The sequence below is a fragment of the Podarcis bocagei genome, assembly GCF_964188305.1.
Source record: "Podarcis bocagei genome assembly, chromosome: 17".
Lineage (NCBI taxonomy): Eukaryota > Metazoa > Chordata > Lepidosauria > Squamata > Lacertidae > Podarcis > Podarcis bocagei.
The window spans coordinates 32,074,946-32,088,211 of record NC_138143.1 but is presented as its reverse complement, the minus strand read 5'-3'; the positions used below and the strand labels follow the sequence as shown (position 1 = coordinate 32,088,211).

The 13,266-nt window shown below is 42.3% G+C and overlaps 1 protein-coding gene across 17 annotated transcripts in view; it reads right to left on the bottom strand.

Annotated features, from left to right (window-relative positions):
* Positions 1-13,266, bottom strand: part of NRG1 (neuregulin 1) — a 513,412-nt gene that overhangs the window by 101,596 nt on the left and 398,550 nt on the right. Inside the window, exon 1 of one of the 17 annotated variants that reach the window (XM_081176442.1) lies at positions 4,384-5,995. The exons of 15 other annotated variants lie outside the window; for them this stretch is intronic. In XM_081176442.1, the coding sequence (XP_081032568.1) occupies positions 4,384-5,032 (649 nt within the window). In that variant the 5' untranslated portion in view covers positions 5,033-5,995. Of the gene's footprint in view, positions 1-4,383; positions 5,996-13,266 lie in introns of those variants that run through there. One more of the 17 variants, XM_081176445.1, reaches the window with a different exon arrangement.

Genomic DNA, 13,266 nt, shown 5'->3' with positions numbered 1-13,266 from the left:
AAACAGCAGAGTGGGCATTAGCTAAAATGAACCAGAGGATGCCAAGGGGCAGGGTATAACACACTTTATGGAGGTTGAGCCATTATTAAATTAAAGAGATTAATCTCACCCACTTTTGTCTATCTTGTAATACCGAGACACAATGATTAAATTAATAAAGCTTGTAGTAGAGTTCTGTTCACAAATGAAAAGTTAATATGGCTACATTTCACACCTCCTTGGCTGACTGTCTATTCTTAAGTTATCTGGGAGTAAGACTCGCTGAAAATAAGTCACACCTGCTGCACAATGATTACCTTTAGTGTCGAGTGAGTTTTACTGCCCTCAAACTTTGTGCAGTTGTGAAAAGTCACCCTTAGCTCTGTTCAAGATCCTAATTCAACTTTCCCCCCCATCTTTACAATAAATAATCTATTTGCTTTAGATTTATTAAGTCTATTTCCCACCTACTCAAGAAGGCTCCAGGTGTGCCTAGAGCCTAGACTGGATCGCAGCCATTGTTTCCTAAAACCTTGCAAGCTTAGATTTAGTTAGGCCTTCCTCAACAGTAACTTAAATAGGACTGAAGCTACCACTTTAAAAAGCACTGCTTTATCCTTTTGCTGATCATGCATCAAGGGGACTCTTTAAGTAGGGCTGTTCCTGCTGGCCAACAGGGACACAAAGTCTTCTGATAAAAATTTTATCCAAATCTATATCTATATCTATATCATCTATATCATCTATATCATCTATATCTATATCTATATCTATCTACCTACCTACCTACCTACACACACACACACACACACACACACACTGTGCCTTTCTGTTATTCATTATGCACGTGCAAAGAAACAAAGAGTCAGAATCTGGCAGGTGAAACCAGGTAGGGAGTGGTAGGTAAAAAGCCACTATCAAATATTTGGGCTGTTTGAAGCTAGTGATCAAATGTTGCACAGGAACTCCTTACAATTCATTCAAATAGAAAATGAAAAAAGCTCAAACCTCTAATAAGCTCTAATAACAGGAAAAAATGTTGTCGATATAATACAATACAGCTATTACCACAGAAATGATTGCAGCGTCCTGAACATAACCATTATAGTAACGAAGGTGTTTTTGTGGGTTATGTGTAAAGCACTATTTCATCTGAGCATGATTAGTAATCATGAAACCAACTCATCTTCACAGAGAGATTGCAGGTTATGGCAAGAATATAATGTAAACCATAGATACATCATTCAGATGTGTATATGAATATGCCCTATATATGATTGCGTAAAACACTAGGTTTTCTTTCCTATTTCAACAGAACCAGGGTGACATTTAATTTAGAATGAGAATGCATAGGGAAGAAAAGGGATTATTTCTATATTGAAAAAATACAAAGTGTACGGTACTAAAAGGTATGAGAGTTCTCGAGACAGCGGAGACAATTACTAGGATTGCTTCTCCCCCAGACTCCAGTACAGAGAAGAATCAATTAGCCCTTGTCAGACTATGACCTTGAAAGATAGAGCCCCAAACAGAATATGCTGAGTTGGATGAAAAGGAGAGGAGAAAATGGGATTCTGTAACCACAAAAAGTCTGGTTCAAAAATGACATGTCAGTCTCAAACTATGAACGATGACAGCACATATTTAGCCCTGAAGAAGTGCTGGTATGAAGCCTTGCAATCTTACTAGGAATAAATATCTACTTGCTTAAGTGCCCACCCGGCTCTTACAACCCACCTAGAGGATTAAATAAATAAATAAAACCCTCCCTTACCCAAATGACTTGCACTGCGTGAAATAGGTAATGCACATGGTAAGTTCAGAGCCATGGCAAGTATCTTGCAGACTTGCTTCCCCATACCAATTCTAGAGGGATCTTCATAGTTCTAAAGCTTGTATTGGCTTATGCGTCTAAGTAAATATTCTTACTCAACGCAAACCGAAGACAAATCAGTTAACAAGTTCCTTACTCCTTCTGTAAATACCTATATGGAATTTAAGACTTAAAGAACAAAACAGTTGTTGCAATCCTCCAAAATTTCCTCCACCACCTCCCTTCTTGAAAATGTGAGCTAAGAGGAATGCAGATAATGATTTGCTGTTAGGCCACCTTCCCCCCCTCCACTCCTCTCAAGAAACCCACTAGATGGGTGGGCTATGAGCAAATTCTGTCTCAATTTCAAATTACTGAATTCATAAACTCTTCTCTGTTGTACAGAATGTTGCAGGCTGTGTATACGTTTGGTTTTGCTTCTTTACAGGTCTTTGTCATTTTTGTTCCTACGGAAAGCTGCTTTTTGTAAACGATGTTCAGTTTGCCAACTGCAGAGGGATGGCAACATTCTTAAGGAGATACCCCCCTCAAAAAAATGGTGAGAAATAAGCTTGCTCTCCCCATGCCCCCCTACCTAAAATTGGTTAAGCTCAGTAAGTCAACGTGGCAAATACATGACCAATCTTTGTTATACTAATCAACTTTATTTGCTCAGCAATCTGACAGACTATCAACTCAGGTAAATTGTGCTTTGGCCAGTATTTCTGTAATGGATTCTCATGCAAAGGATCTCTGAAGGAGCTGTAATGTTGTGCCTTTTGAATCCCGTCTTTGCAGAACTCACATTTGGACTATTATAATAACTGGGCAAGATCCACAGCTCCTGCAGATGGGTGTAGCTGCACTGCTAGCAATGGAGATTTCTCATTATACCGTTCAAATCATCTGGTGCATGAAGACTCAATCCTGAACATACTTACTAGACAGAAAAGTCCACATGAGCAAACATGCATAGGATTGGTCTGTAAATTAGTGGTATAACTGCTAATCTTTTTACATTTGACATACATCTGCCAGAAATGACCATGTGGTTGATTTATGATGCTCTCGAAATAATACCTCAAAAGTATATTAGCCAAAAAGGGGGTGAAGAGGTAGGGAATAAAGCTTACAATGTTATAAGAACAAACAAATCAGTGTTCACCATTGCACATCTCTGTTAAATATCATCACCCTCTCAAAACACACCCCCTTTGCATGTTTAATAGAAGTTCACTATTTATGTGTCATTTCAGTGATTTGCATTTCAAAAAAATGTTGGCAATTTTATTTTCCAACATAGCATTTTATTCTCTAAAATATGTTAATAGCAAGAGGTTCAAGTGAAAGCTAAAAGCTTGTTCATGCCCAGTCTCCTACATAGAGGAATAAAAGAAAAAGAAACTTTAGAGTTTAGATCTTCCAGTTTAAGCTATTTTGTGGAGCTTAGACGCAAGCCAGTAAAGGGTGGGGTGAATTTCAATAAATTTGTTGATGTTGTTTCAGAATGGGCAAGCTTATACATCTAAACAAATTGATATTTTTTTGGCTCCAATGTTTCCAGGGATTTTCTAAAAAAACGTAAGTTATCAGGCTAAAAGCAACATCCTCCAAGCAGAAAATGGTTTGTCCTGATCCTAGATATTGGAACATGGCTGAAATCACTCAGTGGCAAAGGAAATGCACTCCACACATGCTTAGAGTCTCTTTCATCTTTATCATTAAACCACACTCCCCAAGACAGAGCTCCCAATATAAAGAGATTCCAGGGCTTTAGCCTATGGCAAGCTATTGCTCAAATTTAGCCATAAATGGAAGGGTTATACACAATGGTATACTGGGCCAGTAGCTCATATCTGTACAGGTTGGTACCAGGTTCTAACTGGAAATATAAATGATCAGAATTACTGACAAATTTCCAGAGGGATAGTCATGCTTGGCACCTCTGCTGTAACAGACTAAGAGTCTTGTGGTACCTTGAAGACTTCACTGATTTTATGGGCATAAGCTTTTATGGACTGGAGCCCAGTTCATCATATGCTAGGAGTGCAGCTCACATTCCATACATCTGATGAAGCAGACTGTGGCCATGAAAGCTCATGCCATAATAAAATTGGTTAGACTTTAAAGTGCCGCAGGACTTCATTGCTTTTGCTAAATTAACAGTTTTGTTTTTTCTCTTTGCACTAACCAGCTAACTTAAGGGGAGGGAGTATGAATGAGTGTTGAAGGGCATAATCTGTCAGGGACACAAAAGAATCAAGATCAAAAGGGAGTGATGATAACAGCCATATACAATTCGTTACTTAAATGGACCAGAGGAACTGTTTGTAAAGTACCATCAGTTGAACAAAGTTATTGTCAGTATTACATGACTAGCACCCCCAATTTCTCAAGTATCTATTTTTGCAACTTTAGCAAAAGGACAGGCTAAAGCAAATATCTGAGCTAACACACGCCTCTTTAATTATTAGCAAATCTGTTAGTATCAATCGTATCATCACAATATGAATACTCTTTAATGTCGATTGCACCTGTATTGTATGCATATGAATGACAATTCTGCACACGGAATAGGATTGAATGCTTACCTAGTTTTGGTGGAGCTGTTTGGATATTAGTTTCAAATTCTTGTGGCAGAGATGTTGTTGTGGACCCTTTCACTTCAGGTTCTATACTAGGTGGGGGTAAGGAGGGCACTGAAGAGAGTAAAAACTGATCCTCTAACTGGTCACCTCTAGATGGAGACGGCTTAGAAGCAACCTCAGGGGGAACTGGTGAACCAGAAGGCTGCCCTGTGACTTCAAAGTTAGCTACATTGGTGGGTACTGGAAAGTAAGAAGTATGCACTACAGATGGCACCCAAGCAGAGAGTGCAGTAGGATCCACGGCAGTCACTGGATCTTGCCCAATCCTATCTGGGTCAAGATGTGTTGGAGAATCATATTCAAAAATCTTGTCCACAAACACCCACTTGAGGCCAGCAATGCAGAGGCAGAGGCTGATCAGGCAAGCCAAGATCGGGACAATGCAGATCTTTTCAGAGTTGAGGCAGCCTGTCAGCCGCTCTGCCTCCAGACACACACAGCAAGTAGCAGCAAGGCCTGCTATTCCCTGCACCCTTGTGTCTGCTGTTTGATTCTCTGGTATGTCCTCTTCAGCAGGAAGCCCCTCGAGTGATGGAGTGGGACTGAGCTGGTTCGAGGGGTTGGGAAAACTCTCCAGAGTAGCTTCAGACATATTTAAGCATGTATTTCTTCAGTTGAGCTCTCTTCTAGAAGGCCTCAAAAAACCTTTCCATTATCACTAACAAGCAAGCCAAAAGATGGGGGAAAAGATCCAGAGAAATCTTACCGGATCACAGCATCGGTATCAAGAGTTCAAGTGTCAGAACACGATCCAAATAAAGGGGGAGAAATCCTTCCAAATATTCAGAAAGGAGAAAAGCCTCTCCTAATGATTCAGCTCCTGCTCCTCCTCCTTGCTCACTTTTAAAAATTTTGTTGTTTATAATTCCTCTCAAGCCATCTCAGTTCTTCACGGAGCGAAAAATAAGAAGATTAAGGGAAAAGAAGGAGAATCTGAAATCCTGAGGAAAATTGTTTAAGTGAATGAAGAGCCCACAGCAAGAGGCTGGCTTCTCACCTTGAGCATCTGAGGAGGGTGGCTGCTTAGATGGAGGAAAACACAGCCGTCATGCAGCAGGAGCAAAAGGAAAATCAGTAAGAACGGCAGTAGCAGCGGCGGCGGCGGCAGCAGCAGCAATGACAGTAGCAACAGCATCCTGTTGTGCGAAAGAGCCGGCAGAAAGAGGCTGAATCATTACAGAGCAGCAGGTGCCTGCTCCCTGGGCATCACTGCAAGCAATATCATTACAGAGAGATTCGAAAAGGAGATAATGGCAACTCTGTCCTCGGTCCTTACCACCTCCCTCTTCTTTGTCCCTCCCCAGTATTCCTTCCCTTTAGTTCTTCCCTCTCTTCTTTCCTTCACTCTGTTCTTCTGACATACAGATTCCCTCTGCTTCTCTTCTTCTCTCCCCACCCCCACCCCTCTGCAGGGCTGGTCCGAGTTAAATCAGCACACCCAGCAACGCAGGACTGCCAGTGACTTCCTATTTCATCCAATTAGATGGAGGAGAGGCCATAAAAATCTAAGGGAGGAATGGAGGAGCCAGTTAGACTCTCTCTCTTTCTCCCACTGTGTGGTCACGAAAGGATGACAATCGATTAGAGCAATCTAACAAAGCTGCAACGAGGATGAGGGTGGGGAAGGTTGTAGGTGGCAGCCTTATGGGCTGGACTTAATGCTAAGACTGTCGGATATCCGATCCCTCCCAGGGGACATAGGCCTTTCAGCTGCAGTTTCTTTCTGCCTGCTACCTAGAGATAAAGTTTGCCTTCTCATCAGTCTAGTAAGTAGAATTCATCACAGGCAACACAATTATGATTTAAAGGACAGGGTTTGTTTGCTTTTGTTTATTTAAATAGAAGCTTTTCAAGCATACGATCCATGTGTTAGATTTTGGAATAAATATTTTGAACACAATTCTATATTAGTATTGCATTAGCTGTGTGTGGGGGGGAAAAACTTGCTTGAAAAATACTATGTTTTGTCTTCCAAAATTAAAGAGGACCAAAGCTAAAGTTTATTCAGTTTGACATCTTCCACTGTTTCTTAGTATTTACAAACCATTTACTAATTATATTGAGTAAAATGTCATCAGCTCCACTACAGTCCACTTTCAAGGACTATAAATTTGAGTAGAAACCAAACACAATTAACTGGCAAATAAAATTCACATTTGGTTTCCCAATGAAAAATAGTCAAAGGTTTTCTATCAGCGAGAATTGCAACAGGCCGAGTAATTCCTATAGATGGTTCATGACTTGCATGACAAAGTCATGCCAAATAAAGCTATTTATATTTGTAAGAAAAGGAATTTTGGGATACAGACCTCACTGCCCATTGCCTTCTGTGCAGTTGTTTACACCAATAATTTAAAAAAAATAGCCAGGGACACCATTTTTGGAAAGTAGCTCCACACCATATCCTTATTATTATTTCACAAGAGCACCAGTGTTTTCTATGAAAAGTTACCACAACAATGATTTTAAAACGTACATCTCTTTTAGAATTCCCTATTGAATATATCCAAGGGCGTGCATTTGTCCCACGCTGGCAATCTTGTCCTCCCACTTTCAGATCTCTGTCGGATCCATACTACTGAAATATATGCAATAGTTGTTCTTCTGATTTTGACTGTCATTTTACGTAATATCAGAAGAAATGAAGTTACCAGGACGCCAAACTCGCCCACCCTAATCTTAGCGTTTGGTGCTATTTCAGCAAAATATTAAAATGCAGCTCTCCCTCTTTGTTGCTTCATATTGGATCCTTATTGCACAAAAGAATAGCCTAAGTACGGTCATGGAAATGTAAGTAACATTTGCATAAAGCAGATTTATTGGCACTGTAGGAGCTTCTTTGGAGATTTTGCAACCCAATGTGTCAATATATAGTGATGGAACGTGCTAGGAACCCTTAATCAGCAGCTGCTGGAGACTGAACACTGCATCAGCTTTCCTGGCACCGCTGAGCCTACTGCGTCTCTATGAGCTTTAATCAAGAGGCACTAGGGAGGAATTTTGGTTAATACTGATAATTCATCCACTCCAATGTAAGCCTGTAGAAAACAACATACCTTCCATTCAATGCAAGCAAGCTTAACCACTAAAGGCACCAAATTTTTGAATGTTGAGCATTCTTTGCAGTAAGTGAATAAGGCAATCAGAATTCTTCCATGAGAAGTAGCTTAGCTTTGCTTGGTTTCAAGGCTTTGGGGCCAGGGTGGTCAGTTTCTGCTTCCAGTGCTGTCCTTTCAATTTCCAGTTCAAGTAGATGAAAAGGCCACCACAGAGCCTTCCAGAGTCGACTCAACCACCAGGTTGAGGTGGAGGAAGCGCAAGAGGCAGTGCTGCCACAGGTGCCACCCTCCCCATCGCTTCTGCCACTGGTGGAGAAAGAACCCAGGTAAGGGAGGCTTCAGCAGCAGCATAGCAGCACAGCCTTCTGTTGCACAGCATTGCTTGCTGGTCTGCCCCACCTTGAGGAGTGGAGAGAGACCACCTTAAGGAGAAGCCCTTAAGGAACCTGGGAACCTGGTGCCTACAGAAGTGTTAGGTGATTTGTTGGGTTCTTGTCATCATTCTTTGTAAAAAGCTATGAAATTTTCCACAAGGATCTGTCAGGGAACTGCCATCGGCTCAGAGGCGAGAGATCGAAGGGCAGTTGTGTTACAGGGAGCCTCCGAAAATCTTGCAAAGCAGTTCCTCTTCCGGCGAGGAGGAAAGCCCCACTTCCAGTGGAGAAGAGGTGCAAGGACCAGAGGATGCTAGGAAGAGACTTAACACTGAGCCTCAGCAAGCTGGAGAGGCGGGGAGTACGCCCTTGCCATCACCCATCCTGCGCAGTAGTCTGAGGCACAGGGAGGGGCGGAAAAGGCTGGGGGTGACGAGACTTTTATGTTGGGGGAGGTACAAAAACAGAGCACTCCCAGATTCTGCTAGCAATTGAGCCAGACATGAACTTATGATGCTCTTCACTGTAAATGGTTTGCACCAAAATAAAGCCTGTAAAAGGCAGGTCGGAGTCTTGCCTGGTTACTCTCGAGCAACCGGAACAGCACCTGACAGGATCTGTGCCTTGGATAGGTATTCTTGTGATGTTGGCATGAACCAGCTCTGTGATTCTTCTGTACAGTATACTCATGTAAGCTTTAATTTGACTGTGGTTTAATGTGACTGTGATTCCACATGTTCTCCTGGTAAAAAATTAGGCAGTGAGCAGCATAAATAATAGCTGAAGTTTCATGTTTTTCCTGAACCTTAGAAATCAAAACCCTGTTCTCGAATAATGTAAGCAAATGATAAAATCTGCATATATATTAGCCCAAGATTTAGGTTTCCCCACTCCTGATAATTTGGTAATTGAAGGCACACATTAGGACAGCAGTAGGAAAGAAGAAAAATAAAGATTGTGAGTGTACACGTGATAGTTAGATGATGTTTAAGGCAAGGTGGACATGAGTTATATGAGAGGGATACAAAGCTATGCAAAACACTGGCGCCCTGCACTGAAAATCACTGAGACCCTGCATCCTTGATAACTCAAAGTTCTGGTCAATGTTTGGATGGGAGACCACCTAGGATTAAAGATATTAAATGAGGAAGTCAGTGATATTAAGCAGAGGTATACCTAGGGGTTGTTAAAACCACCACCCCATCAGGGTTACAGGCTTGAGGGGCAGGGGCGGGTACCATGCAAAAATCACTTATCAGGCTATGGAGTGTATTATATATGTGTGTGGCAAGAAGCTTCCCATCCACGCACTGTGGCACAACACATGCACTTTTTTGCCCTTCCTCTTTGCTTCACCCACACTCTAGACCAGCCTTTTTCAACCTGTGGATCCCCAGATGTTGTTGAACTACAACTCCCATCACCTCTAGCTAGCAAGGCCAGAGCTCAGAGATGATGGGAGTTGTAGTCCAACAACATATGGGGACCCACAGGTTGAGAACCGCTGCTCTAGATGCTTTGAGTACAGTGGTACCTTGGTTTACAAACTTAATCCGTTCAGGAAGTCTGTTCTTAAACCAAAGTATTCTTAAGCCAAGGCGTGCTTTCCCATAGCAGCGGGGAACTCAATCTACAAATGGAACACACTCAACAGGAAGCGGAACATGTTCTGCTTCCAAGGCAAAGTTCACAAACCAAAACACCTACTTCCGGGTTTGCAGCTTTCTTAATCCAAGTTGTTCATAAACTAAGCTGTTCTTAAACCAAGGTACCACTGTACTTGGGTTGCATAAAATGCATTAATTTATAATGTAGCTATTGTAGTAAAGTGATTTTTTTCGGGGAGTGAGAAGGCGCTGATACAGCTCCTTGGTAAAGGTGCAAGAGACTCTAGTATGCCTCTGCTGTTTACTGAGATTTAGCATGGTAGGGCTGGACTCGGCTAGACTCCCCCTCCTCTCTCAAGTGATTGAAATGCGGAAGGAAACATGATAATCTTAGCCATTGCTTCACAACCTTGCTTACATAAGTGGCAACATACAGAGAACTCTCACCGCACTAAAAACTCATTGTAATCTATGGTTTGTGGACTGCAGCCACTGAATCAAGCATTTTCAATCTGTTAATAAGCTTTCAGTTTATAGAAGGGCATATGGCTTGTGGTGAAGAAAAGATTCCCAGGAAATACTGTAGTGTGACTGTCTAGTTGTTGATGATTAACTATGCCAGGCATCCCCAAACTCAGCCCTCCAGCTGTTTCAGGACTACAACTCCCATCATCCCTGGCTAACAGGACCAGTGGTCAGGGATGATGGGAATTGTAGTCCCAAAAACAGCTGGAGGGCCGAGTTTGGGGATGCCTGAACTATGCTGAAGAAAGCTCAATGATAACAGAGAAGCTTTGTTAATCTCTAAGGTGCTGAAGTGGTTTTTTGTTTTGCTTTTGCTTTTCTTTGCTGTAAACCAAGCAACTTTTCTGAATTTTTTTCTCAAATTATGTCTGTGATTTTTTTCAAAAATACATAAAAATATGTGTGTATCTGAAGAAGTGTGCATGCACACGAAAGCTCATACCAAGAACTAACTTAGTTGGTCTTTAAGGTGCTACTGGAAGGAATTTTTTTATTTTGACATAAAAATATGTTCGATTTCTGACCCACTTTATAGTGACTGTTCTCAGTGGAAGAAATTAGTCTTGCAAATCCACAATTTTTCTAGCATGTCTGCCTCCCTCCTGTGTGTGTGTGTGTGTGTGTGTGTGTGTGTGAGAGAGAGAGAGAGAGAGAGAGAGAAGATACTATATCTGTATCATATAAAGCATCAGAGAGAGATAGAGAGAAATTAGAATTAAGCCATCTTTCATTTACAAAAGCATCCTTGCATGATTGCTCAGACATGATTCCCTTGCCCTAGGTTATCAGGCCTCTGCTATCCCATCTCCTCTGCACAGCAGCCTTTTGAGCAACCTCCACATACTTCACTCTTTCAATCTTTTCTCCTGTCAGCCCCTGCAGCCTATGCATCATTTCAGTCAGTTTGTTCTGAATCAGTTCTGCTTTACTAACAGTCTGGTACTGAACAGAACTGAATAAAGCATGGCAACGGCCCTCTCAGTAGAAACTACTTCCAGAGACCATGACGGAATGCAACCTCAGAACCACATGTTCACTTTAAAACAAAACTCCATCCTTGAGTCGCATGCTGTACAATTGCCACCAGTTATTAACACTGGCATTTGGCATAGCCAGAAAATATTATCAAATGGGTTAAGATCTATGAGATTTAATAAAGTAATCCACGTTAGGTGAGGGGGATATAATTTTACTTTAGGACTGCAAAGTCAGTCTTAGAAAGAAATCCTTTTTGAGAAATCATAGAATGGAAGTGATATAACAGAAAATGCAGAAAGAAAAGCTATTTAATGACCTGCATTCAGTGACATTAAGAGAAAACCAGAGAAAACCACTGCATACTGAAATATTGCATAAAGTGTAGAGATTTTGCAGTAAACTTGCTGCTGGTAACAATGCTTTATCATTGACTTAAGATCTATTTCCAAGTCCTTTGTTCAAATCCTTTTTGATGGTTCCCAAGGCTTTGCAACAGCTACATCAATAAGAAAAATGAAATACATTATCCATACCTTAACCCTGCTAAGCTATGATGCAAGCTATGAGGCAAAAGAGAAAGAAGGAAAGTAGTTTTTCACCAAAATTCTATTTAAAGTTGTGGACTAAGTCAGTGTTTCCCAACCACTGTTCTGTGGCACACTAGTGTGCCGCGAGATGTTGCCTGGTGTGCCGCGAGATGTTGCCTGGGGGGAGGCGGGCGAGTCGGGCGGCGAGAGGCGGGGCAGCGGCGGCGAGGAGAGGCCGCCCAGCGCGGGGCTCTCGCCGTCTGCCTGCCTGGCTGCCTGCGAGCTCGGCGGGCAGCGCCTCCGTCCGCAGCGCCCGCCTTGCGGCTCTCATTCCCTGCCCCTGCCAAAGCTCACCCAGCCAAGCCGCGCTCTCCTTCCTGCCTCGCTTTGCTGCCTCCTCCCCCCCCACCCCCAAAGCTTGGAGGTTCCCCGGCAAGGGGGAGGGGGAAAAATTGAAACTTACACTTTCGTGCGTCCCTCCCGGCGTGACGCTGCGCGCTGACGTCACGGGGCTGTAATGGTGGTGTGCCTCGAGATTTTTTTCATCAAACAAGTGTGCCTTTGCCCAAAAAAGGTTGGGAAACACTGGACTAAGTTAAACTAACATGAAGGAACAAACATGGCTGCCAGACTATCATGAAATTCCACTTTTGCAGACCTGTTTTGCACACTTAAACACTCTTCTCAATTTCATCTCAATTGAGCTTTTTATATTATTATATTCTTTCCTTACAGTCACACTGTAAGAAAAAACCTCCTTCTGCTTTCCTTGTGAGGTAGGACAGCTGAGATATGCCCTTGCATAATTTATCACTATTTACTATTTCTAATATGCAACCTGCCCTTTAACCACAAGGGGAGCCCAGGGCAGATCTCATTAAAGTGACACACAACAATTCAGAAGTTAATAATATAGACAGGAATTACAACTTCATTAAAATATTGGCCAAAAGTCTGGATAAATGAACAAGTTTTTACCTATTTCCTTAATGCAGATAAAAAGGGGGACTGACAGATCTTCCTTGTGAGGGAGTTACATATCTGAGATGCTGTCACTGAGAATAAATGACCTATCTTGCATCCTCATTCTTCACACTGGTGAGACCACAAGTAAGGCCTCTCTCCCAGACAGCAATTTTTGGGTCAGGAGGTATTGGAGAAAATGTTCTTTCAAGTGCTGGGGACCCAAGCCATTTAGTGATGAATTAGCAAGGGTTTTGAGCGGTGCTGTTTTTCCAGAAGAAGTGGTGCCAGAAGAGTGGTGCATGAACACATTCTCTTAGAATGGGCAATGGTGCTCACTTGAGAGGTGCCGGAACTGAGTTCTTGTGAGTTGCCTTTGAAAAAAGTCCTGGTTCACCAGGGTACAGTGGTACCTCGGGTTACATACGCTTCAGGTTACATACGCTTCAGGTTACAGACTCCGCTAACCCAGAAATAGTACCTCGGGTTAAGAACTTTGCTTCAGGATGAGAACAGAAATCGTGCTCCGGCGGTGAGGCGGCAGCGGGAGGCCCCATTAGCTAAAGTGCTGCTTCAGGTTAAGAACAGTTTCAGGTTAAGAACGGACCTCCAGAACGAATTAAGTACTTAACCCGAGGTACCACTGAATCAGGTACAACATGCAAGAAGCATGATAAGCCTTAGTCCAGGAAAGCATTTTTCGACATATAAGCATGAGATCTTTTGCCTTTCTGCCAGACAGTATATGAAGAGGGATGCTTTGAATATAACTTGCTCTGCTTTCTATAATGGA